This window comes from Spinacia oleracea, chromosome 2, assembly GCF_020520425.1.
Source record: "Spinacia oleracea cultivar Varoflay chromosome 2, BTI_SOV_V1, whole genome shotgun sequence".
Taxonomy (NCBI): Eukaryota; Viridiplantae; Streptophyta; class Magnoliopsida; order Caryophyllales; family Amaranthaceae; genus Spinacia; species Spinacia oleracea.
In genome coordinates, this window is record NC_079488.1 from 2,051,243 (window position 1) to 2,078,685 (window position 27,443).

General features: G+C 34.7%; 1 protein-coding gene and 1 pseudogene across 2 annotated transcripts; one reads left to right on the forward strand and one right to left on the reverse strand.

Moving 5' to 3' along the window:
* The first annotated feature begins 3,997 nt into the window (after positions 1–3,997).
* The window catches only part of LOC130466722 (probable mitochondrial adenine nucleotide transporter BTL1), a 29,857-nt pseudogene continuing 6,411 nt past the window's right edge, over positions 3,998–27,443 (forward strand).
* LOC130467722 (plant-specific TFIIB-related protein 1-like) lies at positions 12,593–18,994 on the reverse strand. Of its 2 annotated transcripts, XM_056836379.1 has the most exons (6): positions 18,639–18,994; positions 18,237–18,515; positions 17,875–17,980; positions 16,999–17,157; positions 16,074–16,499; positions 12,593–12,839 (listed from the first exon to the last, which is right to left on the reverse strand). In XM_056836379.1, the coding sequence occupies exons 2-6, from the start codon at positions 18,239–18,241 to the stop codon at positions 12,741–12,743; spliced, it is 795 nt and encodes a 264-aa protein (XP_056692357.1). In that variant the 5' UTR covers positions 18,242–18,515; positions 18,639–18,994; the 3' UTR covers positions 12,593–12,740. The 2 variants fall into 2 exon arrangements, with proteins under 2 accessions (XP_056692357.1, XP_056692356.1); XM_056836378.1 differs by having other exon boundaries at positions 18,237–18,994.

Sequence of the window (27,443 nt, forward strand, 5' to 3'; positions counted from 1 at the left end):
GAAGATTTGGGGATTGAATTAAATTGACATTGAAAATACTTAAGCTTGGAGAGTTAATGGGAAGGTGAAGAATGGGGAAGATGAAGTAGGGGACGATAATTTAGGCATAATCAAGTTGAGTATCGATCCTAATTTTGGGTAATCCCTCCGTCCCGTTTTTATAGTCCTGATTCTATTTTAAGCGTCCCAAAATTATAATCATGTTTCTATTTCTGGCCATTAAGTTTTTCACTTTCCCATGTACTATATTAATTAAAAATGCACTGAAAATCCAGCACAACTTCTCCATGCACTATATTCCTTTTTCCATGTATTATATTTCACTTTCTCATACAAATCAATTATCAATGTACTACATTCTAAATTTCCGTGTACTATATTACACTTTTCTTAAAACCCGTGTTTTTAGTCAAATAATACTATAAATATGGGATGGATGCAGTACAATTCTAGTAAATTAAAGAGACGGAGATTAGTAGTATACTACGTAATAACTAATGACAATAAAGTAGAATAATGAATGACCATTATTTTTTTATAACAAAAAGTAAATAGAAAGATTATTAAAATTGAGACACGTGTCATCAAAATGGTATTGCTTATGTGTCAATGAAATGGTGCTGGTTATTCTTTTTAAATACTAGGTATTGATAAGTATTTAATAGTCCCTTTTTTATCTTTTTATTTTTATAGAATTTATAAATTTAAAAGGTTTTTATGTCGGGTATTTGGCTATTTTCGGATCTTTTATTTAATTATTTATGATTTGTATTTAGATTCAAAATGTCTTGTATGCACGAGGTGCACAGTAACGTTACTAGTCTTATATGCACGCAGTGCGTGCAAGATAATTAAAAAAAATTAAAATTGTGTAATTACAATTAATCACCATACCACAAATAATAGGCAAGAAAAAATTGTTTACAAAGTTCGGTCATCTAAAGAAAAAAAAATCTGTGAAATATATAAATGAACCCCTTTTAAAAAAATTCGATGAAGTTTTCAACATTGACAGATGATCCTAATTACCTTAGTTTTTTTAATATAGTAATTAGGGGGCATGTGTATTATGAACTTATTGGTATATGAGAATAATATGACATTTGTTATTTTTTAATAATTAAATTGTAAAGTAACGAAGGTAGTTTAGTCTTTTAGACAGGGCACACCAAAAATGTAATTACTGAAATAACGGCAGCTCTTCCCGCATAGAATAGAGATACTAGATGATATTCAACCAATGAATAAGTACCTCATATTGTTTTCATACCGCTATAAAAATACAAATAGGCAGACAACAATTTGTATGTTTTGTTAGGGTTCAAGCATTATGACATTCAGGGTCAGGATGAATATTGAACCAATGATCAAAAGTTTGTGAGCCTACATTTAATTTTGGTATCAAAGATGAATATCAATACTAATCTCACAATCAAACAACATACTGAAGTATTAATTTACAATAAATTAATTTCAGAGATTACTTTTCGGATCACAATTAAATATCCAAATTAATGAGAAATTTCTTAATTCCACAAATTAATGAACCGGATTTACTTTTGGGATCAAAATTGGATATCCAATACTAATTTCTCATTTCGGATATTAATTCTATAGAAAACTAATGAGCCAAGTTAAGCAAAAATTGACGAAAAAGTCAAATCTAACCTATGATTTGGGGACAATAATTTCGTAAACAATCATTCAATCGGTAATCCCTAAGATTCAATTATAAACCCTAACATCGTGTTTTCCTATTTTTACATACAATTCAACGCATCAAAGCTAAATTCAGAAAGGAAAAACACAACCAAAATTGAAACTTAATATGGCAGTTGTTATTTTTTAATTAATTAATTAAATTTTAAAGTAATCGAGGGTAGTTTAGTCTTTTAGATAAGGGACACCAAAAGTGTGATTACTGAAATAACATCACCTATTCCCTTATATAATAGAGATTGTACATTGGGTGGCTTTTACCCATTTTTTTGGTAACTTTTAACGAGTAACTTCCGACAACAACGTTTATACAAGTCAAAATTTCAAATACGCCACATTTTCATTTAATTCCCAATCTAACGTCCACATCAGCGTTGATACAAAGAAAAATAATGTTTTTTCCCGGTTCAACGATATTAGAAGGTAAAATCGCCAATTCAATTGGCGATGTCTCTCAAGGAATATTATAAGGCAAAATCGCCAATTCAATTGGTGATGTCTCCAGACATCTCTATTTGAATTGGAGATTTTGCCAGACAACATCTCCACTCCAATTGGCGATTTTGCCTTACATCTCTTTTGTAGTTAATGATGAGTAAAAAGTAACACTTCGCCATTTGACTTAGCTTTTATCATTTAAAATATATAACTTTTACATGATACCGAGGTAACTTTTAAACATTTTACTTCAACTTTTACTTTGATTTACAATATTTATCGTACAACAACTTTAAATACTAACTTGTGTTTCAATAAACTACGTAATACATTGTTTGAATGTAGTAAGTTCCCTTGTTATGCGATTGGTTGAGTATTTTGGGGATACCATAGTTTTGGTAGAGTATCGTCGTGAATTTTAGTTTGTTGATAAATAATTGACAGGCTAAAGTCGTATCGCCTAATCAAAGATAAACCCAAGTCCGCTAACAAGATAGTAAGGGAAGTAGGGATCGAATCCACAGGGAAACGAGCGTTCTTTCTATTACTAAATCTAAGGTCTAGATTACTGGAAACAAGATTTTGGTTGTTTTGGTTGATTAATAATACGACAATAATAAAATATGGGAATATCAATATTAAAAGAATCTAGGGCGACGGTTCACCACAAATGCAGACTAGGGATTGACGACATACCATAATAAACAATTAATGACCACAACTAGGAAAACATGCATCTCTCGAATCTTATGAATTCCTTAGGAAATTACAACTAGCAAGCTCTCGCTATGTACTAGAAATAATTCCTATCTATAAGCACAGATCATGAACATCAGATTTATACCTCTCGGCGCATAATCTAAGATTCATCAAATTCAATCAAAATAGTCCGACCGAACAGAATTGACGAACAAACAAAACAAGCTATAGAAATCCCAAACCTTTAAAATGTATGAACTTAAAACACTATGCTTAACAATAGTGTATTGAGTCACATATAGGTGAAATTCACTATTTATAAGAAAAGTTTTTGCATTTCTTCCCTTTGAAAGCTCTATCATGGTTGCTCAATCAACCAAGGTTTGAACCTTCGTGCTTGCATATTTCCAATTTTTCTTTTCCCTTCTCTATTTCTTGGTTCATTCTCATTTCTGGGGTACCCTTTTTTTCCCTCTCTATTTCCTCGGTGCTCTCTTTCTCTTCGTCCCTATGTTCTTCTCTCTCTTCTATTTTTCTAAAGCAGTGTTCTTGATTCTCTTTCGTTGATCGGAATTCTTCCTGCCAGCCTTGCGTGATCGGTCTTCGTTGATTGGATTTCTTCCCTGCCATCCTTGCGCGATAAATCGATCATGACGGCGGTGGTTGTATCATAGATTGAAGTCGATTTGGTCGGCTAGGGTTTGATTGGATCTCACTTTTCAATTTTTCTTTCGGTTTCCAAGATCTGGTATCATCGCCATTATTTTGTTTATGCATAGCTGTAGTTAGCCGACCCCTTTTCTCCTTTCCTTTATTTCTTTTGTTCCATTTGCTGGATCGTTTTCCCTAATTCATTTTCCAACCTAAGCTTCTTTCATCTCTGCTCAGCCCCCTCTCATCAAATCAAACTCCACAATAATCCACCAAATTTCGATCTTCCCACCACCATTCATGTGTTGTTTGTCTCAGTCTCAACCAGGTGGCTGGTGGCGGTGCTGCGTCAGAGTTTGATCGTTTTTTGTTAGGTATTTTCTCCTTATTTTTTCGATTTTTGTGATTTTTTTGTGTGTTTTCTGAATAGGGTAGTTGTTATTGGTTGATGCTTTTTGTGTTTTTTAAAATTTTAAAAGATGGGCGTTGAATGAATTTGCAGAATAACAAGCAGTTGGTGTTTGGGGATGTTTATGGAGCTGTTTTGCTTCCTAAACAGGTGGAGCTTGAAAAATCCCAGAATATGGACTTTAAATTCCAAGTTCCTGATGTTGGCAAAGTGTTTCAGGTATAATTCGTAAGTTCAAGTGGTTTGGTTTGGTTAGGTTTCAAATGCGTGTGATATATTGGACTTCCAGACTACGATTTTATATGCTATTTTTTTTGTGGAAAGAGTTGCATTTTCGATTAATTTGTGTGAATTTATTGTTTCTCTTACTGTTAAATTGATGGAGGTTTTGTTTCGACTGATTAGCATTACATAGCGAATTCATTGTCTAATTGGTTAAAAGATGTGTGTCTACTTGAACTTGACTGAAATGCTGCTCTAATGTGGCTTAGGATTTTATTGGAACCAGAGAAGTAGGGGAGTTTCTTAGTGGTGCTCTGGTTGGTTGGGGAAATGGCGAAGGCGGTTTTAGCACCTCTTGAAACCATCAGGTCTGCTTTCCTTGTGAACCATCTTCTTTGGTTTAGGCATCTTGGCTACTTCTCATATGTTGCATCTGTTAGGTTATGATACATATGACAATTCATAAATCATGCGGAAAAAACCATAAAGCCAGGAAAACATATTATTTACACATAATCATTTAGCATAGTTTAGATGCATACACTTTGTTGCGTGCCTTCCCTAGCTGCGCCCGAACCGAACAAGAACAAGTCTTTAGGACTCCAAGTGTCGTCCCTCCGTAGATAGTCCACAGCACGTCCGGATCCGCCTTAAGCTTGACCAACTAGAATCGCCCTTAAGGTACTTAGAATTTTCGGCTATTGTAGGCAATTATATGACTGAATTTTTGCTCTCAAAAATCACTTTGAATACTTGAATCGTCTATACAAATAATGACCCTAGGCCCTTATTTATAGAGGTATGGAAAAGGAATTATAATCCTACTAGGATGTGGATTTGTTAATTAGAACTTTATTAGGACTCTAAATAACAAAGCAAATCTAATAGGATTAGGATTTTAATCTTCGCACGAATCCTAACAGGATTAGGATTTCCCGCACACGCATCGTACAAGCCGTGCACCCGCGCAGGCCTTGCGGCCCACGACAAGCGCACAACCCATGTGCGGTGCTGCGCGCGCGCCCTTGGCTGGGCCCGGCCTTGCGTTGGGCCTGGTCGAGGCGTGCGTTGCTGCGTGCGGCTCGCTGGTCGATGGCCTGGCTTCGTGCTGGGCCTTCGTCTAGCGGGCCTCGTCCGATGCTAATTCGTACGATACGCTTCCGATTAAATTCCCGATTCCGGAATTCATTTCCGATATGAACAACATTTAATATTTCCGATTCCGGAATTAATTTCCGTTTCGAACAAATATTTAATATTTCCGTTTTCGGAATTATTTTCCGATTCCGATAATATTTCCGTTTCTGACAATATTTCCGTTTCCGGCAATATTTCCGATTCCGGCAATATTTCCATTTCCGATAATATTTTTCGATACGTACCATGTTTCCGTTTCCGGCAAAATCTACGACTTGGATAATATTTATATTTCCGATACGATCCATATTTCCGTTTCCGGCAATATCATCGTTTCCGGAGTATTCATTTCTTGCCTGTGACGATCTCAGCTCCCACTGAAACCAAGATCCGTCGATTCCGAATATCCATAGATGGAGTATTTAATGCTATTAAATACTTGATCCGTTTACGTACTATTTGTGTGACCCTACGGATTCAGTCAAGAGTAAGCTGTGGATTAATATCATTAATTCCACTTGAACTGAAGCGGCCTCTAGCTAGGCATTCAGCTCACTTGATCTCACTGAATTATTAACTTGTTAATTAATACTGAACCGCATTTATTAGACTTAACATTGAATGCATACTTGGACCAAGGGCATTATTTCCTTCAGTCTCCCACTTGTCCTTAGGGACAAGTGTGCATTTCCTAATTCCTTTGTCGCTCGATGCTTGCTCTTGAACATAAGGTAAGAGTTGTCATCCTTATTATGTCCAGAGGTGTTCCTCGGTTTCAGAGTTCAACTGATCAAATAAACAGATAATCATAGCCTATGATTCATCCGAGCACGGCCATGCATTTCACAGTTTCTAGCTCTCCGAGTGGCCTTGTACAACTTTTAAGCATCTCATCCCGATTTATGGGAGGACAATCCCAATCTTGCGATCTTGAGATTAGACTTCGTTTGATAGGTGATTACCTGAGCGTTGCCTTTATAGCCTCCTTTTACGGTGCGACGGTTGGTCAACGTCAAAGCAACCAGTTCTCAAACAAGTAATCTCAAATCACTCAGGTATTGAGGATTTAGTGTCTAATAATTTTAATGAAATTTACTTATGACAGATTTTCATCTCTTACAGTAAAGTTTCATAGGTCTGTCCGATACTAGTCTTCCCAAAGTAAGTATCTATGCAAATGATTATGACATTGCCATGTCCACATAGTTCAAGAAATATAACTACTAGTCATCTTGCATTCTAGTCGTCTAACGTTTTCTATGCGTCCAATTTTATAGAAAACTCCGACCAGGGACCATTTTCAACTTTTGACATTCAAGTTCACTTGATAGACATTTCTTAGTCACAGGACTGGTCCTGACAGTCTATCTTGAATATATCGTCAAATTTTGAAGGGACTCATCATTTAATACTAAACCAAGATTAAATGGAATATGAAAATACATTTCATATATGATAAATGTTCAACCCCTAATGTTTTACAACCATGGGCCTCGAACCCATCTTTAAAACATTTCATGGAATTCAAAGCTATGCTTGATTTCCAGTGCTACAACGTGAGTGTTGCTTCTCACTTGTTGCATAGGTTTAGTTATCACGCTTTGCCAATCTTAACATCCTTTTCATCGAATGTTCTTCGAGATATGATGATAAGAACTTTTGAGTATGTTTATTTTGTGATCTAGTCTTTCTTGCTACATTAGTGGTTCTTCGCATTTTGCAATGAAGAACCATTAAGTCAACAGACATGTGATCTTCCCAAGTTCAGTGAAGAACTTTTAATGTAAACAACTCAGTTTTATTGCTTCTTAGGCAATAAGTATTTCTACTTCAACTGTATAGGTTGCTAGTGATGCTTTGTTTGGAATTACTTATCCAATCAGTTCAAAGATATGTGGAATACTTTCCAGCTTTATCTTAGAACATAGAAATTAATATTTTAATATCCCACGCAACAACTCATGGTCTCCAATCCATGTTGCCATTTCAAAACACGATGCTCTATAGCTCGTCCTTATCAATGGTTAACTCCAAAGGGTCTTGCTTGATCCTTTGCCAGTGTTTATGCGTGTAGCATCAATATTTAGCATATCTTTATTTCCTTGAATCAAGAAGTAATCCTATGTACCTTTTCAAGTAACATAAGTTTTTCTTGATCTCAATCTAATTGGTCTTCACCTAGATCAATAGAGATTGGTATATGTTCGTCATGCCTAAAGTCATACGATACGTTTTTGGCGATCCTCATATTATATCATACATGATAAATTCTTTTGCAGAATAATTCCCAATTGAATTCTATTCATGTAACTTTAGCTCATTCAATTTCAGTAGATACTGAATCCAGCTAAATTCTTTGACATATAATATAGGTTAAGAATCTTATTAGATTCTTTGATGTTAACTTAGTAAATGCTTATACATAGTTCAAACATTCTTTTACTTAGATTTATTCACATGGGTCGAATATCTCCAATGGAGTATTTCGTGTTTGATTTAGTAAATGCCATTACTTAATCCAAAACAATATTATAAGATCTTTGTAAATAGATCTTAGTACCCAGTATGTACTAAGTTTCGCCTTGGTCCATCATTGATGAATAATCTCAAATCTAAGTATTTAGCATTTGAATGTTATTTCACAATAGAGAGATATGTGTGTGATACACATAGGACCAATTAAGTTTTACGTACTCCCACTAAACTTCTTATAAATCTATAAGAATCATGTACATTTTATGAAACTAAAATACTTATTAGCTTCACTAAAATACAATTCCAATTCCCAATTGCTTGCTTAAATCTGTACTTAGATTTTATAAGCTAGCTTTCCTTTTCAAGCATTTATTTGGATCCACAAATCCTATGACATACCATGTACATAGTTTATTCCAACATTTTATTGAGGAATTGTTTTGTCATCCAATTGCCATATGTACCAATATGCAATCATTGCTTGATTTATAGACTTGAGCATTACGATTATGCATGAGGTTTCAACACAATCCACGCCGTGAATTTGCTTGTAACCTTTAGCAACTAATCTAGCTTTGTGTGTGAACACAATTTCATGTTTGATGGTTTTTTATCCTTAAAACAAACTTGCAACCAATAGGTGTGAAACTATTCTTGCAAATCAACAAAATTTCAATTTTGTCATCAAAACATTGAGTATGTTTTTTGGCCTCCAACCATTTAAAACATTTGAGTCTATATATGGCCTCTAACCATTTTAGGGAATCTGGGTTTCGTCATAGCTTTCTTACAAGTCACAAACTCATTAATCTACATGATAATAGTTTGACTGCAAGTTGTAGGTTTCTTCACTATCTAATAGAAGAATTGCATAGTTTCAGTGACCTGAACTCCATGTTTCTTCACTATCTAATAGAAGAATCTCATAGTTTCAGTGACTTGAACTCTATGCCTACAAGGGTATAGAACATCAAACAACAGAATGTCAATAGCCACTTAAAAGTCCTTTGAATATTCTGTTCTCCTTGAAGCACTTGTAAAGTCTTCTAAGAGATGTCTATTCTTTAAAGCCACTTCTAAAGTCCTTAAAGAATACGTGTTCGGATTTTCTAAAGAACTTCGAAAAGCCTCCGGAATGTCCGTTTATGTTTGTTGTTCGCCTCGAAGACTTTCGAGGTCTATTTTCTCCCACTTGTCATTTTGGAAACGAATCTCCAAAAGGACATCATTTCGAGCAAACAAACATTATGTTCTCAAAAATTCGTGGTAGAAACAATACCCTTGTGTCTCATTTGAATAAATCACAATGAAACATATATCTATACTTGGGCCTTAGTTTGTTGAATAACAAACACTAAGCTCCCACTGAGTTTAGCAACTCTCTAGATATATATTATCGAAAAGATATTCTGAAATTTCTTTTCTATAGCTTTGACGAATTTAGTTTAGTTTGGTGGTAGTTGAGCATTTTGTTTTAGAAATTAAAGGAAAAGTCTTTATGATTCATCATTGATCGAATCAAGTACTAATTGACTTCGATTATTCCAACTAAGATATGCCATATCTTATGGACCTTGATTGTGAAATTACAACACACAATCATTGATGGTCATATTTGGTCTCAAGTAATCATCAACATGATCTAACCTAGATCTTTATGATTTCTTGCCAAGTGGATTTTATACTTCTGAATCTTTGAACTAGTCAAACAGATTCAAAATTATATCACTTTGAGTAAATAAACCCATATTCACTCAAATCCATGTGAAATAATAAAGTCATAAAATATTTCTTTAGCTTTGAACTCTATTGTCTAGGCGTTCTAACAATAGTTCATAGGAAAAATTGATATTGACAGTCCCAACTATGGTCACTTCACTTTTAAAGGTCCCAACTTTTGATTATTCTAGAGTGGTCTCAACTTTAAGGTGTGTTTTCCCAGAATGGTCCTTTAGTTTATTAAACTGCTAATTAAGTTGATTTAAGCATATCATACTATTCTATTTACTTCATTTAATTAAAAAATATGGTTATTGCACGAGAGATATGAGTCTTAATTAAGTTATTTAGCACTTAATTTTAACTAAGAGACCATTTTTGGAAAGGACTCTCTATAGTTGGGACCACTATGAGATAATCAAAAGTTGAGACCTTTTAAAGTAAATCGGCCATAGTTGGGACTGATAATATCAATTTTTCCTAGTTCATATCTTTTGTTACTTTCAACAAGTAAGACTAGTTGTCTTAAATTGATTTAGAAATCAATGAACTTTCAAAAGTCCATCAAAATAGAGCTTTTGAATGTTAATTTATTGATATGGTCTAAGCAACAATGCCAAATATTAGTGGAACTCAAATCAAGGGGTTGATTTGAACCTAGTAAAGTTCTTTAAATAGTTGTTTGTTTTAATCAAGCATATTGAATCAACTCGTAAATGACCATTTTATTCAAATAAACAAACAAACATTGTTTTTGTTTTTCTTGAATGTGAGTCTTTCTGTGTTTGAAAACAGAAATTTAGGTATGTTGATTATGGAACAAAATAGCCATTAAGTTCCAGCCTTTGAAAGGACTTAAAACAAACTAGATGACCCTACAACTAATGTAGCATTGCTATGCTTCATTTCCCACTTGTAGGTCATTAGTGTATCCTAGCTTCCATTGTTTGAGTTATTACCGAAGTAAGAACCTCAAGCGGTATATGATACCAAGGAAGTTTGATTGCTAGGTCACTTCTCTTTAAACATAAACTTATAGGTAGAAACGGAATCGTAAATTCCTTTCATTTGTTCCTTTGTTTTCCTATTTCTTGTACCCTTTCTTATAGCCTCAAGAATTGAATTCTCTAGTGTTGACTTTTATATTTTGTTAGACATGTCCAATGTCACTCCAACAAGGTTCTTTCCATTTAATTTATGTTGAATATTCTGTTTCAACTAGATGATCTTACCAGAAGCTTCTAAAGTTCTCTAAGCATCGATCTATTCGAATGTCTAGGGACTAGACTCATTCGAGAATTAAATGGACAAAGATATTAGGTTGTTAACCATTGATAAAGCTGAGCGTTTAAGCTCAATGCTGTATGATCTCAAAACTACAGTGTATTTTGAATTCACAAGCACCAATTGGTTTGCCATTCGATTTTGATATCCGAAAACAACCATAAAAGTCGCTAAAAGAAACGTACATTTTAAATTGCTCACTTTCTCTCATTTCCGTGAATCGTTCTTGGATTCACTACCAATCGAGGAAATTTACTGTTACCTTTCTAAAAGGATTTATTGCAGTGCAAGATATTTAATTATAAACAATAATTAAAACATACATTGAAGCATGCAAAGCTAAACATTTATCATGAGTAATAACTTGAAAATGAAAGCAATCATGCAATTTAAACAAGTCATTAGCATTTTATTCGAATTATGTGTTCCGGCAGGTGTGAATAAAATGATTCCAAGACCCTAAAACCATTGAAGAATTAAGCACAGTTTGTCGACTCAATTCTAAAACATTTTAGGTAAGCAAAAGCCTTTTGCTAATAGTCTAGAAACTATTCTTGGTTGATAGATACGTCTAAGAACTTATTAGGTAAACCTATCGATTTTGCCACGACATAAAAGGACTCCTTACTTATATCGTTGAGTTTCACCAAAACTAACATGTACTCACAATTATTTGTGTACCTTGCCCCTTTAGGACCAATAAGTAACACCTCGCTGAGCGAAAACTATTACTAGATTGATGTAAAGGATATCCAAGCAAGTGTATATTTTGGCATGGCACCTTTTAACTCAATTTTTAAGTTTGGAACTTAAGGCTCTTACTATGTTGGTTAGATTTTAAGTGAACTAAAATCCTTAATCATGCAACATAATCAAGCCGTAATCTCATGCATTTTAAGACATATTTAAAAGCAATAAATAACTTAAAACATGCATAAGATAAATGTGATCTAGTATGGCCCGACTTCATCTTGAAGCTTTAACTTCAAAGTCCGTCTTGAAAATCTCCGTGGGAGGCACCATTTTCTTCAAATAGGATAAGCTATAATTAAAACTAATTACAACAATTTGATGGTACGCAGTGTTAGGTTATGATACATAGACAATTCATAAATCATGCGGAAACAACCATTTAGCCAGGAATACATATTATTTACACATAATCATATAGCATAATTTAGATGCATACTCTTTGTTGCGTGCCTTCCCTAGCTGCGCCCGAACCGAACAAGAACAAGTCTTTAGGACTCCAAGTGTACGTCGTCCCACTAGTAGAAAAAACCCTTATTGCAGCGGGCTTTTAGACCCCTGTTGCAGCGTACATCGTATGCTGCAACTGGGGGGCCTGCAACAAGTCTGAACTTGTTGCAGCGTACAATGTTCGCTGCAAAAAGTGATTTGTTGCAGCGGGCTTTTAGATGTACGCTGCAACAAGTGCCAAAAAATTGGCAAAATTTTAGACTTGTTGCAGCGGGCTTTTAGATGTACGCTGCAACAAGTGCCAAAAAATTGGCAAAATTTTGGACTTGTTGCAGCGTACATATATATGTACGCTGCAAAAGACTCAACTTTTTGCAGCGTACATTTATTTGTACGCTGCAACAAGTCTGAATTACTCAATTTTTTGCAGCGTACATTTATTTGTACGCTGCAACAAGTCTGAATTTTTGCCAAATTTTTTTCCCTTGTTGCAGCGTACAACATATATGTACGCTGCAAAAAAGCACTTTTGGCGGGAAAATTCTAATTTTGTTTAGGGATACCTAGAGTGCCTTGCACCAAATATAGATCGAAACCTGTCAAAACAATAATAGAATAACGCAACCTGTATAACAAATATAAAAACAACAACTGGAGTTTTGTATACTATATATCCCAAAACCAAAGTGCACATATTACATTTAAATATATGTTCCAATTTCAACATAAACATACATTTTAATATAAAATTTATTCTATAACAACTAAACCAACTCGATCAAGCGCGCTAAAGCCAATAATAAATACTTGTTGGTAAAAAACTTAGCCCATTGCTCACGAACCACATCAAATTCCTCGCATAAGGCGCAATCCTCGGAGTGTAGACCTTTACAAAAACAGAAATTTAAATTAAACATTAGATTAAATACAAATTAAATATCACATTTTAACATTCAAGAAACTAATGACAATGTCCTAATAGTCTAAAATGAGTCCTTAGGTTCTTTAGTTCAAAGTTGGGAGCGAAAATGTCATTTTAGCCTAAATATGACCTATAACGACCCAATGAGCCTATAGGTGCATAAATAGATTGGAACGAGTCTTAGATCGTTAAAATTATGCATATTAAACATGTAATAAGTTTTAAATGAGTCCTTAGGTTCTTTATTTTAAAGTTGGGAGCGAAAATGCCTTATTTTAGCCTAGATATGACCTATAACGATCAAACAAGCATTAAATGGGTATAAGTAGATTAGAATAAGTTCTAGAAACTCAAAACTAAGCTTATTAATCATATAATAATTTAAAAATGAGTCCTTAGGTTCTTAAGTTCAAAGTTGGGAGCGAAAATGTCATTTTAGCCTAAATATGACCTAAAACGACACAATGAGCCTTAAATGGGCATAAATGGATTGGAATGAGTCCTAGAAAGATAAAACTAGAATATAAAACATTTAGTAGGTTTAAAATGAGTCCTTAGGTTCTTTAGTTCATAGTTGGGAGCGAAAATGTCATTTTAGCCTAAATTTGACCTACAACGACCTAATGAGCCTTAAAGGTGCATAAATAGATTGGAACGAGTCTTATAAAGTTAAAATTATGCATATTAAACATGTATTAAGTTTAAAATGAGTGCTTAGGTTCTTTATTTTAAAGTTAGGAGCGAAAATGCCTCATTTTAGCCTAAATATGACCTATAACTATCAAACAAGCATTAAATGTGCATAAATAGATTAGAATAAGTCTTAGAAACTTAAAACTAAGCATATTAATCATATAATAAGTTTAAAATGAGTCATTAGGTTCTTAAGTTCAAAGTTGGGAGCGAAAATGTCATTTTAGCCTAAATATGACCTATAACGACCCAATGAGCCTATAGGTGCATAAATAGATTGGAACGAGTCTTAGATCGTTAAAATTATGCATATTAAACATGTAATAAGTTTTAAATGAGTCCTTAGGTTCTTTATTTTAAAGTTGGGGGCGAAAATGCCTTATTTTAGCCTAGATATGACCTATAACGATCAAACAATCATTAAATGGGTATAAGTAGATTAGAATAAGTCCTAGAAACTCAAAACTAAGCTTATTAATCATATAATAATTTAAAAATGAGTCCTTAGGTTCTTAAGTTCAAAGTTGGGAGCGAAAATGTCATTTTAGCCTAAATATGACCTAAAACGACACAATGAGCCTTAAATGGGCATAAATGGATTGGAATGAGTCCTAGAAAGATAAAACTAGAATATAAAACATTTAGTAGGTTTAAAATGAGTCCTTAGGTTCTTTAGTTCATAGTTGGGAGCGAAAATGTCATTTTAGCCTAAATTTGACCTACAACGACCTAATGAGCCTTAAAGGTGCATAAATAGATTGGAACGAGTCTTATAAAGTTAAAATTATGCATATTAAACATGTATTAAGTTTAAAATGAGTGCTTAGGTTCTTTATTTTAAAGTTAGGAGCGAAAATGCCTCATTTTAGCCTAAATATGACCTATAACTATCAAACAAGCATTAAATGTGCATAAATAGATTAGAATAAGTCTTAGAAACTTAAAACTAAGCATATTAATCATATAATAAGTTTAAAATGAGTCATTAGGTTCTTAAGTTCAAAGTTGGGAGCGAAAATGGCATTTTAGCCTAAATATGACCTATAACGACACAATGAGCCTTAAATATGCATAAATGGATTGGAATGAGTTCTAGAAAGTCAAAACTAAGCATATAAAACATTTAGTAAGTTTAAAATGAGTCCTTAGGTTCTTTAGTTCATAGTTTGGAGCGAAAATGTCATTTTAGCCTAAATATGTCCTATAACGACCAAACAAGCCTTAAATGTGTATAAGTAGTTAGAATAAGTCTTAGAAACTTAAAACTAAGCATATTAATCATGTAATAAGTTTAAAATAAGTCCTTAGGTTCTTTATTTTAAAGTTGGGATCGAAAATGCCTTATTTTATCCTAAATATGACCTATAACGATAAAACAAGCATTAAATGTGCATAAATAGATTAGAATAAGTCTTAGAAACTTAAAACTAAGCATATTTATCATATAATAAGTTTAAAATGAGTCATTAGGTTCTTAAGTTCAAAGTTGGGAGCGAAAATGTCATTTTAGCCTAAATATGACCTATAACGACACAATGAGCCGTAAATGTGCATAAATGGATTGGAATGAGTCCTAGAAAGTTAAAAATAAGCATATAAAACATTTAGTAAGTTTAAAATGAGTCCTTAGGTTCTTTGGTTCATAGTTGGGAGCGAAAATGTCATTTTAGCCTAAATATGTCCTATAACGACCAAACAAGCCTTAAATGTGTATAAGTAGATTGGAATAAGTCTTGGAAACTTAAAACTAAACATACTAATCATGTAATAAGTTTAAAATAAGTCCTTAAGTTCTTTAGTTCAAAGTTGGGAGCGAAAATGTCATTTTATGCTAAATATGACCTATAACGACCCAATGAGCTTCAAATGTGCATAAATAGATTGGTATGAGTCTTAGAAAGTCAAAACTAAGCATATAAAACACTTAGTAAGTTTAAAATGAGTCCGTAGGTTTTTTTTTCAAAATTTGGGAGCGAAAATGCTCATTTTAGCCTAAATATGACCTATAACGACCAAACAAGCCTTAAATGTGCATAAGTAGATTGAAATGAGTTTTCGAAACTTCAAACTAAGCATATTAACCATGTAATAAGAATAAAATGAGTACTTAGGTTCTTTAGTTCAAAGTTGGGGAGCGGAAATGTCATTTTAGCTCTAAATATGACCTATAACGACCCAATTATCCTTAAATGTGCTTACATAGATTGGAATGAGTTTTAGAATGTTAAAACTATGCACATTAATCATGTAATAAGAATAAAATGAGTCCTTAGGATCTTTAGTTCAAAGTTGGGAGCGAAAATGTCGTTTTAGCTCTAAATATGATCTATAACGATCCAATGAGCCTTAAATGTGCATAAATAGATTCAAATGAGTTTTAGAAAGTTAAAGCTATGCATATTAATCATGTAATAAGAATCAAATAGTCCTTAGGTTCTTTAGTTAAAAGTAAATACGACCTATAACGAATCAATGAGAATAAAATGAGTCCTATAACGAGGATACCTTTTTTGTACTGGGGGTATTGCTGTCATTCTCTCCCTTGACCCTGTCCACGTGAGTTGTCTCGGAAATCTGATTCGTTTTGGGCTGCTTGCTCTCCCGGTCTAAAGTAGGAATTTCTGGTGGTTCGGCTCTAGGGGTTACAGAACGGCCGGATGCTATAGTAGTAGTTGGGAATGCCTTTTCAGGAGGGACAACTGGAGTATAATTAGACGGTAGAAGATCATCCCAGTTTTCAAGCAGCTCTTTATAGACTTTTCTGAGTGTGACCTCAGTGAGACCTGTTACCTTACAAATTTCTGCCTGCGTCTTGCGTCTATCTTCTAGTTGACAGGCCAGATAAATAGCAGCAGCTGATATACTTATAGGGTTCCTACGCGTACAGAAACATTTGTTTATCACAACTTCTCCAATGTGAGTTGCAAGTTCCTACTCCATAACAAACTAGTAAGTCATATGATGTAGAAATGAGTCAAAACTAGGGAAATAAATTTCTCTGGAATGAAAACTTAATAATGTGATGGTTCTCAATCACATAGCCACCAAATAAATGACGAAAATGCAACAGAGGAGCACAATTCAAGGCAATTTTGACAAGCAACAAGCTTTCCCCATTTCTGATTATAATGCAACAGCCATGAGCCAACAGATGATTTAACAGCATTAAATATTGAAATAATGAAATGTGTTACTCAAGTCCATTGAACTAGCAAGATCAATGTTGAAAATCCTTCAATTATAAGAAGCAAAAGCAGGAAAGGAGCAAATATTACAATGTAAAGATGGTATCTCAGAAGTTTTATGATTCTTCATAATTTACTCTTATTAGCATATCAGCTGGGTGAAATGCCTACCAGTTTCCAAAAGTATACATATTATATCAGCCACCGATGCGTATTAGCAAATATCAGCAGGAGTTTTCAAGTACCAGAGCGGATTTATTAAGCTGGAGAAGGTTGCAAAATCTAGGCATATGTACAGCTATAGAATTGCTATTAATTGGTTGACTGAGTTGTAGAGCTTCACCCAGGATCTTGATATACTTTCCAATCTCTTTCTGAGGGAGGTTCGCCGCTATTGAGATTTCCTGTTACATGAAATAAGATACCCATTTACAGATGCCCTTAAAATCAAGTGTTCTTTTCTATCGCATATGCAACTTATCTTAAACCAATTCCCACTCAATTACTAGCAAATACAATGAGCATTTTCAGTTTTCAAAGAGTTCAAACTCGGAAATTGTTTAATTTTGCAATTTGCACTAGTAGTTTAGGCATAAAGATGAAGCAAAGGTGGTTACGGATGAGAAAAAAGCGCAATTTGCAAATGGCTTAGCATTCGGGACACAATCTAAGCAGAACAAGAACCCCAAAAGGAACAACATACTGTTAAGAAAAAAGTCAGCGTATCGTATTCAGTTTTAGAACTCGTAGGATTTCCATTTTCATTACTAGTTTCACAGGGAGAGGTGTGAAGTTGATTAGGAAAATAAATATGGATAACATGTGCAATTTCGCAAAGACAACCGCAATCAGAAATTCATAAATGGATCGTCTTTCAGAACTTAATTAATGGAGAACAAGAACAGAAAAGGCAATTGCAAAATGTTCACTATAGTTTTATACCAAGACAAACACTTCCAAGTCCCAACCAACCCCCAACATATCACATTAATTGAAGAACTGAACTCAGAATGTAACATAACATATTTCTCCAATGAGCCCCTTATAATAATCAGTGTAATACTGACGACTCCTCAGGTAAATTAAAACAAAATTCCAGTTATCAGGGACAAGAGATAAACCTGAAGGGTACGGGGCTCCTGGGCCTCACGAATAGCCTGAACAAGGCAAGCAGTAGCAAGAGCTTCAACACTACGATTCCTCAAACAAGTAGCAGAAGAACAATCCCTAAACAACTGGAAAGCATGATCAGAAATATCACGGTCCAACCCCAAAATAGAAGCCACATCAACAATCTGAAGATTCAAACTCAAATTCAGATTCATCAATCAATTAAACAAAGAAATTAACTACATGAACCATATGCATAAGTAAATCAACTAATTAAATTTATTACAAACCACATTTACCATAATATTTAAACAAAAAATCCAACAAAGTTTTCAATAATTGCATAAATTTAACAAATCAAACAAGATTATACCTCATTTGCGCTTGTTCTTTCCTCAAAATCAATCAATGAATTTCTTTTGCAGCAGATGGGAACCCCAACTCCAATCTTCTGAAACCTCCTTGACCTGCTAACTTTGGAACGAATTTGTCAGAATATTGAGCAATTGAAACACGGGAACATCCCCATGACTTCTAGGGTTTTATTTTCCGGTATAGGTGAGAGGAGAGAGAAAAAGAAGTGTGCGTGGTCGTCTGGGTATGCCCTCACGTCCGCCGCTGAGTGTGGTGTTTGCCGGTCCGTAGAGGAGATCTGAGGGAAGAAGAAGAAGAAGGGGGAAGGTCAATTTGAGCAAGCTTTGAAAATTTTCAGATTGAAATAATTCTAAGTTCAGCTCTAGGGCGACTGACGAGGAGGCGAGAAAAGAGGACCCACCGGCGACTGGCGAGGAGGCGAGAACCACCGACGAGGAAGTTACATTGATTGCGACGCAGTAAAGCTGAGGGAAGAAGAAGGGAGTTGAGAGGTGGGAGTATGAAATTTTAGATCTAGAGTTTTTTTAATTAATTTGGTCTAAATTGAACTAAACCTGGTTGGGTTGTAGCGAAAGACTTTTACAATGTGTTATTGCAGGGGGCTTTAGGACGTACGCTGCAACAGTAACGGGCTATTGCAGGGGGCTTTTACAACGTACGCTGCAACAAACGTTTTTGCAGGGAACAATTAATTTGTACGCTGCAACAACCCTTTAAAGGGTTTGACCCGCGTTGACCAACTGCTTGTTGAAGCGTATTAATACATGTACGCTGCAACAAGGGGGCTGCAACAGGGGTTTTTTCTACTAGTGTCCCTCCGTAGATAGTCCACAGCACGTCCGGATCCCCCTTAAGATTGACCAACTAGAATCGCCCTTAAGGTACTAGAATTTTCGGCACTCTTAGGTAAGAAATATGGCTGAATTTTTCTCTCAAAACTCACTTTGAATACTTGAATTAATCTCTGAAAATATGTGACCCTAGGCACGTATTTATAGAGTTATGGAAAGGGAATTGGAATCCTAGTAGGATACGAATTAATTAAACTTAGAATCCTATAAGAACTCTAATTAATTAATTTATCCTTTTAGGAATAGGAATTTAATCATATACTAATTCTAATAGTTTTAGGAATCGTGCATGAACACAAACTCACACACACACGGCAGCCACGATAGGCCGCGCATGCGTGTGCGTGCGAGCAGCAGCCCACGCAGCGAGGCCATGGCCTTGGCGCGCGCTGGGCCTGCCTTGCGGTGGGCCTGGGCGCTGCCTTGGCTGGGCGCGCGTTTGGCTGGGCGCGCGTTTGGCTTGCTGGGCGATGGCCCAACTTCGTGCTGGGCCTTCGTCCGGCAGGCTTCGTCCGATGCTAATTCGTACGATACGATTCCGATTAAATTCCCGGTTCCGGAATTCATTTCCGATACGAACAATATTTAATATTTCCGATTCCGGAATCAATTTCCGTTTCGAACAAATATTTAATATTTCCGTTTCCGGAATTATTTTCCGATTCCGATAATATTTCCGATTCTGACAATATTTCCGTTTCCGGCAATATTTCCGATTCTGGTAATATTTCTATTTCCGATAATATTTTCCGATACGTACCATGTTTCCGTTTCCGGCAACATCTACGACTTGGATAATATTTATATTTCCGATATGATCCATATTTCCGTTTCCGGCAATATCATCGTTTCCGGAGTATTCATTTCTTGCCTGTGACGATCTCAGCTCCCACTGAAACCAAGATCCGTCGATTCCGAATATCCATAGATGGAGTATCTAATGCCATTAAATACTTGATCCGTTTACGTACTATTTGTGTGACCCTACGGGTTCAGTCAAGAGTAAGCTGTGGATTAATATCATTAATTCCACTTGAACTGAAGCGGCCTCTAGCTAGGCATTCAGTTCACTTGATCTCACTGAATTATTAACTTGTTAATTAATACTGAACCGCATTTATTAGACTTAACATAGAATGCATACTTGGACCAAGGGCATTATTTCTTTCGTCTCCCACTTGTCCTTAGGGACAAGTGTGCATTTCCTAATTCCTTTGTCGCTCGATGCTTGCTCTTGAACATAAGGTAAGAGTTGTCATCCTTATTATGTCCAGAGGTGTTCCTCGGTTTCAGAGTTCAACTGATCAAATAAACAGATAATCATAGCCTATGATTCATCCGAGCACGGCCATGCATTTCACAGTTTCTAGCTCTCCGAGTGGCCTTGTACAACTTTTAAGCATCTCATCCCGATTTATGGGAGGACAATCCCAATCTTGCGATCTTGAGATTAGACTTCGTTTGATAGGTGATTACCTGAGCGTTGCCTTTATAGCCTCCTTTTACGGTGCGACGGTTGGTCAACGTCAAAGCAACCAGTTCTCAAACAAGTAATCTCAAATCACTCAGGTATTGAGGATTTAGTGTCTAATAATTTAATGAAATTTACTTATGACAGATTTTCATCTCTTACAGTAAAGTTTCATAGGTCTTGTCCGATACTAGTCTTCCCAAAGTAAGTATCTATGCAAATGATTATGACATTGCCATGTCCACATAGTTCAAGAAATATAACTACTAGTCATCTTGCATTCTAATCGTCTAACGTTTTCTATGTGTCCAATTTAATAGAAAACTCCGACTAGGGACCATTTTCAACCTTTGACATTCAAGTTCACTTGATAGACATTTCTTAGTCACAGGACTGGTCCTGACAGTCTATCTTGAATATATCGTCAAATTGAAGGGACTCATCATTTAATACTAAACCAAGATTAAATGGAATATGAAAATACATTTCATATATGATAAATGTTCAACCCCAATGTTTTATAACCATGGGCCTCAAACCCATCTTCTAAAACAATTCATGGAATTCAAAGCTATGCTTGATTTCCAGTGCTACAACGTGAGTGTTGCTTCTCACTTGTTGCATAGGTTTAGTTATCATGCTTTGCCAATCTTAATATCCTTTTCATCGAATGATGTTCGAGATAGGATGATAAGATCTTTTGAGTTTGTTTATTATGTGATCTAGTCTTTCTTACTTCGATAGTGGTTCTACGCATTTTGCAATGAAGAGCCATCAAGTTAGCAGACATGTGATCCACCCAAGTTCAATGAAGAACTCATTAATATAAACAACTCTGTTTTATTGCTTCTTAGGCAATAAGTACTTTTACTTCAACTGTTTAGGTTGCTAGTGATGCTTTGTTTGGATTTATTATCCAAGCAGTTCACAGACACGTGGAAGACTTTCCAGCTGTATCTTAGAACATAGAAATTAATATTTTAATTTCCCACGCAACAACTCATGGTCTCCAATCCATGTTGCCATTTCGAAACACGATGCTCTATAGCTCGTCCTTATCAATGGTTAACTCCAAGGGAATCTTGTTTGATCCTTTGCCAGTGTTTATGCGTGTAGCATCAATATTTAGCATATCTTTATTTCCTTGAATCAAGAACTATTCCTATGTACCATTTCAAGTACCATAAGTATTCTTGATCTCAATCTAGTTGATCTTCATTTAGATCAATAGAGATTGGTATATGTTCGTCATGCCTAAAGTCATACGATACGTTTTTGGCGATCCTCATATTATATCATACATGATAAATTCTTTTGCAGAATATTTCCCAATTGAATTCTATTCATGTAACTTTAGCTTATCTAGTTTCAGTAGATACTAAATTCAGCTAAATTCTTTGACATATAATATAGGTTAAGAATCTCATTTAGACTCTTTGATGTTTAACTTAGTAAATGCTTATACATAGTTCAAACATCCTTTACTTAGATTTATTCACATGGGTTGAATATCTCCAATGGAGACTTTCGTGTTTGATTTAGTAAATGCCATTACTTAATCTAAAACAATATTATAAGATCTTTGTAAATAGATCTTAATACCCAATATGTACTAAGTTTCGCCATGGTCCATTATTGATGAATAATTTCAAATCTAAGTCATTAGCATTTGAATGTTATTTCACAATAGAGAGATATGTGTGTGATACACATAGGACCAAATAAGTTTTTATGTACTCCCACTAAACTTCTTATACATCTATAAGAATCATGTATATTTTATGAAACTAAAATGCTTATTAGTTTCACTTAAAATATAGTTCCCATTCCCAATTGCTTGCTTAAATCTGTACTTAGATTTTATAAGCTAGCTTTCCTTTTCAAGTATTTATTTGGATCCACAAATTCTATGACATACCATGTACATATTATATTCCATCATTTGATTGAGGAATACGTTTTTGTCATCCAATTGCCATATGTACCAATATGCAATCATTGCTTGAATTATAGACTTAAGCATTACGATTTTGCATGAGGTTTCAACACAATCCATGCCATGAATTTGCTTGTAACCTTTAGCAACTAATCTAGCTTTGTGTGTGAACACAATTCCATGTTTGATGGTTTTTATCCTTAAAACAAACTTGCAACCAATAGGTGTGAACCTATTCTTGCAAATCAACAAAATTTCAATTTTGTCATCAAAACATTGAGTATGTTTTATGGCCTCTAACCATTTAAAACATTTGAGTCTATATATGGCCTCTAACCATTTTAGGAAATCTGGGTTTCGTCATAGCTTTCTTACAAGTCACAAACTCATTAATCTACATGATAATAGTTTGACTGCAAGTTGTAGGTTTCTTCACTATCTAATAGAAGAATTGCATAGTTTCAGTGACCTGAACTCCATGTTTCTTTATTATCTAATAGAAGAATCTCATAGTTCCAGTGACTTGAACTCTATGCCTACTAGGGTATAGAACATCAAACAATAGAATATCAATAGCCACTTGAAAGTCCTTTGAATATTCTGTTCTCCTTGAAGCACTTGTAAAGTCTTCTAAGAGATGTCTATTCTTTAAAGCCACTTCTAAAGTCCTTAAAGAATAAGTTCGGTTGTTCTGAAGCACTTCGAAAAGCCTCCGGAATGTCCGTTTATGTTTGTTGTTTGCCTCGAAGACTTTCGAGGTCTATTTTCTCCCACTTGTCATTTTGGAAACGAATCTCCAAAAGGACATCATTTCGAGAAAACAAACATTATGTTCTCAAAAATTCGTGGTAGAAATAACACCCTTGTCTCATTTGAATAAATCACAATGAAACATATATCTATACTTGGGCCTTAGTTTGTTGAATAACAAATACTAAGCTCCCACTGAGTTTAGCAACTCTCTAGATATATATATTATCGAAAAGATATTCTGAAATTTCTTTTCTATAGCTTTGACGAATTTAGTTTAGTTTGGTGGTAGTTGAGCATTTTGTTTTAGAAATTAAAGGAAAAGTCTTTATGATCCATCATTGATCGAATCAAGTATTAATCGACTTCGATCATTCCAACTTAGATATGCCATATCTTATGGAGCTAGATTGTGAATTTTACTACACAATCATTGATAATCATTCTTGATTTAAGTAATCATCAACATGATCTAACCTAGATCTTTATGATTTCTTACCAAGTGGGATTTATACTTCTGAATCTTTGAACTAGCCAAACAGATTCAAACTTATATCACATTGAGTAAATAAACCTATATTCACTCAAATCTGTGTGAAATAATAAAGTCATAAAACCTTTCTTTAGCTTTGAACTCTATTGTCTAGGCGTTCTAACAATAGTTCATATCTTTTGTTACTTTCAACAAGTAAGACTAGCTTGTCTTAAGTTGATCTAGAAATCAACCAACTTTCAAAAGTCCATTAAAATAGAGCTTTTGAATGTTAACTTGTTGATATGGTCTAAGCAACAATGCCAAAGATTAGTGGAACTCAAATCAAGGGTTTGATTTGAACCTAGTAAAGTTCTTTAAAGAGTTGTTTGTTTTAATCAAGCATATTGACTCAACCTGTAATTGACCATTTCATTCAAATAAACAAATAAACAAGCATTGTTTTTGTTCTTCTAAATGTGAGTCTTTCTGTGTTTGAAGCAGAAATTTAGGTATGCTGATTATGGAACAAAATAGCCATTGAGTTCCAGCCTTTGAAAGGACTTAAAACAAACTAGATGACCCTACAACTAATGTAGCATTGCCATGCTTCATTTCCCACTTGTAGGTCATTAGTGTATCCTAGCTTCCTTTGTTTGAGTTATTACCGAAGTAAGAACCTCAAGCGGTATATGATACCAAGGAAGTTTGATTGCTAGGTCACTTCTCTTTAAACATAAACTTATAGGTAGAAACGAAATCGTAAATTCCTTTCATTTGTTCCTCGTTTTCCTATTTCTTGTACCTTTTCTTATAGTCTTAAGAATTGAATTCTTTAGTGTTGACTTTTATACTTTGTTAGACATGTCCAATGTCACCAACAAGGTTCTTTACCATTTTAATTTATGTTGAATATTTTGTTTCAACTAGATGATCTTACCAGAAGCTTCTAAAGTTCTCTAAGCATCGATCTATTCGAATGTCTAGGGACTAGACTCATTCGAGAATTAAATGGACAAAGATATTAGGTTGTTAACCATTGGTAAAGCTGAGCGTATTAAACTCAATGCTTTATGATCTCAAAACTACATTGTATTTTGAATTCACAAGCACCAATTGGTTTGCCATTCGATTTTGATATTCGAAAACAACCATAAAAGTCTCTAAAAGAAACGTACATTTTAAATTGCTCACTTTCTCTCTTTTCCGTGAATCGTTCTTGGATTCACTACCAATCGAGGAAATTTACTGTTACCTTTCTAAAAGGATTTATTGCAGTGCAAGATATTTAATTATAAATAATAATTAAAACATACATTGAAGCATGCAAAGTCTAAACATTTATCATGAATAATAACTTGAAAATGAAAGCAATCATGCAATTTAAACAAGTCATTAGCATTTTATTCGATTTTATTGTTCCGGCAGGTGTGAATAAAATGATTCCAAGACCCTAAAACCATTGAAGAATTAAGCACAGTTTGTCGACTCAATTCTAAAACATTTTAGGTAAGCAAAAGCCTTTTGCTAATAGTCTAGAAACTACTCTTGGTTGATAGGTACGTCTAAGAACTTATTAGGTAAACCTATCAATTTTGCCACGACATAAAAGGACTCCTTACTTATATCGTTGAGTTTCACCAAAACTAACATGTACTCACAATTATTTGTGTACCTTGCCCCTTTAGGACCAATAAGTAACACCTCGCTGAGCGAAAACTATTACTAGATTGATGTAAAGGATATCCAAGCAAGTGTATATTTTGGCATGGCACCTTATAACTCAATTTTTAAGTTTGGAACTTAAGGCTCTTACTATGTTGGTTAGATTTTAAGTGAACTAAAATCCTTAATCATGCAACATAATCAAGCCACAATCTTACGCATAATTAAGACATATTTAACGCAATAAATAACTTAAAGCATGCATAAGATAAATGTGATCTAGTATGGCCCGACTTCATCTTGAAGCTTTGACTTCAAAGTCCGTCTTGAAAATCTCCGTGGGAGGCACCATTTTCTTCAAATAGGATAAGCTATAACTAATTACAACTATTTGATGGTACGCAGACCATATTTGAATTTAAAAATAACTTTGGTACTGTAGACCAATTACATTCAAATTAATGGTACGCAGACCATATTTTCTATCCTATTTGGGCCATACTAGTCACTTCATAACCTGCAAAACAGTACATATACTATATATACCATTCACCCATTCATTATCATGAATGGCCCACATTGCTGGTTAGTAAAACACATTATGCATCACGTAAACATTTGCTGCAATTAATCAAGGGCACCAATAATCTACCAATTATTCAGTCCTTATTAATTCTAATCAAGTTGTTTTAACCTGAAGGATTTGTAGACCTAATCAAGAGTTTATGACTAAAAGGGCTCCCACTTAAACCAATAAATTCATATGCTTTACTAATTTTAAACATAAAAATGTATTTCAAGTCTAACCGGAAACATACAAATTTAATTAAAATTTAAAGCTCATATAAATTTATAATTGAATCCTAAAAGTTTAATTTAATTTCAGTCGTATTTAAATTAATTCATGATTTTAATTTTAGTAAAATAATTAGAATAAATAAAATTTATTATAATTACAATATTCAAAATTAAAATCCAAGAAAATAATTTAAATTATTAATTTTAAAATTAATTAAAATTACGTAAACTGAAAAATTTCAAATTAAACATTCAAAACGATCTAATCGCAACGCAAACACCGTACGCATTGCACGCCCATGGGCCGCACGCACACAGCCATTGCTGGCCATGTGCGCGCAGCCCATGCGCTCGTCGCATAGCTGCTGCATCTTCCATCGCAAGGCATCGCACGCTGTGGTGCTCGCTGCGCGCGCGCCAGCACTCGACGCACGCGAGCCATCGCTCGCTGTGCGCGGTGGCCAGCGCTCGCTGCGCGTGCTCCATCGCTCGCTGTGCGCGCGAGTCATCGCTCGCTGAGCGCGCGACCCATCGCTCGCTGTGCGCGCGAGCAATTGCGCGCGATCAATCGCTGGGCGCAGCGCTCGTGGCGCCGCTCGCTTGCTGCCCACACGCGACTGCCTTGGCTTGCCTTTCGCCCATGCCCATTCGTCCATAGCTCGTGGCCCACGACACAAGGCAGGGCTGCTGCCTTGTGCTCGTGCACCATGCCTTGCTCATTGCATTCGTGCCGCACGGGCGACGAGCTCCCTTGCTCGTCGTCGCATGCCCGCACTATACAACACCCCTTAAGGGTAACACGAAGCGTCCATTGCTTTGTGCGTGCAAGTTATATGAACGAATCGCATAAAAAATTTAAAATTTATATTTAAAATTAATGACAAATTAATAAATAATATTAATTTCATAATTTTAGGGCGAAAAATCGAAAATTTATTATTCAATTGATTTCCGATTATTATGGATTCAAGCCTAGGTCATAAAAATTTAAAATTTATCATAAATTTACAATTTTTATGGTGGTTTTTAATCATAGGTTTCTAATTAAATTATAATTAATTATGAAAATCAAATTAATTCTAAATTATTTTAATTTTCAACAAATTAATCATAATTACAAATTAGATTGCATAATTAACAAGGCTAGGCATTCAAACTTGTTAAACATATACAGTAGGTCAATCAAAAAATTCAAGATTTATCAACAAGAATCGCAAATATTTAATTTAACATCTTAAATTTACGAAATTTTGCATTCGAAA

Excerpts from the sequence above, each read along its gene's own strand:
- LOC130467722 (XM_056836379.1), bottom strand. Across the intron at positions 17,158-17,874 it reads AGGAGCCCCGTACCCTTCAG|GAAATCTCAATAGCGGCGAA; the intron begins GTTTATCTCTTG and ends TTCATGTAACAG. Across the intron at positions 12,840-16,073 it reads ATACCCCCAGTACAAAAAAG|GTCTACACTCCGAGGATTGC; the intron begins GTATCCTCGTTA and ends GTTTTTGTAAAG.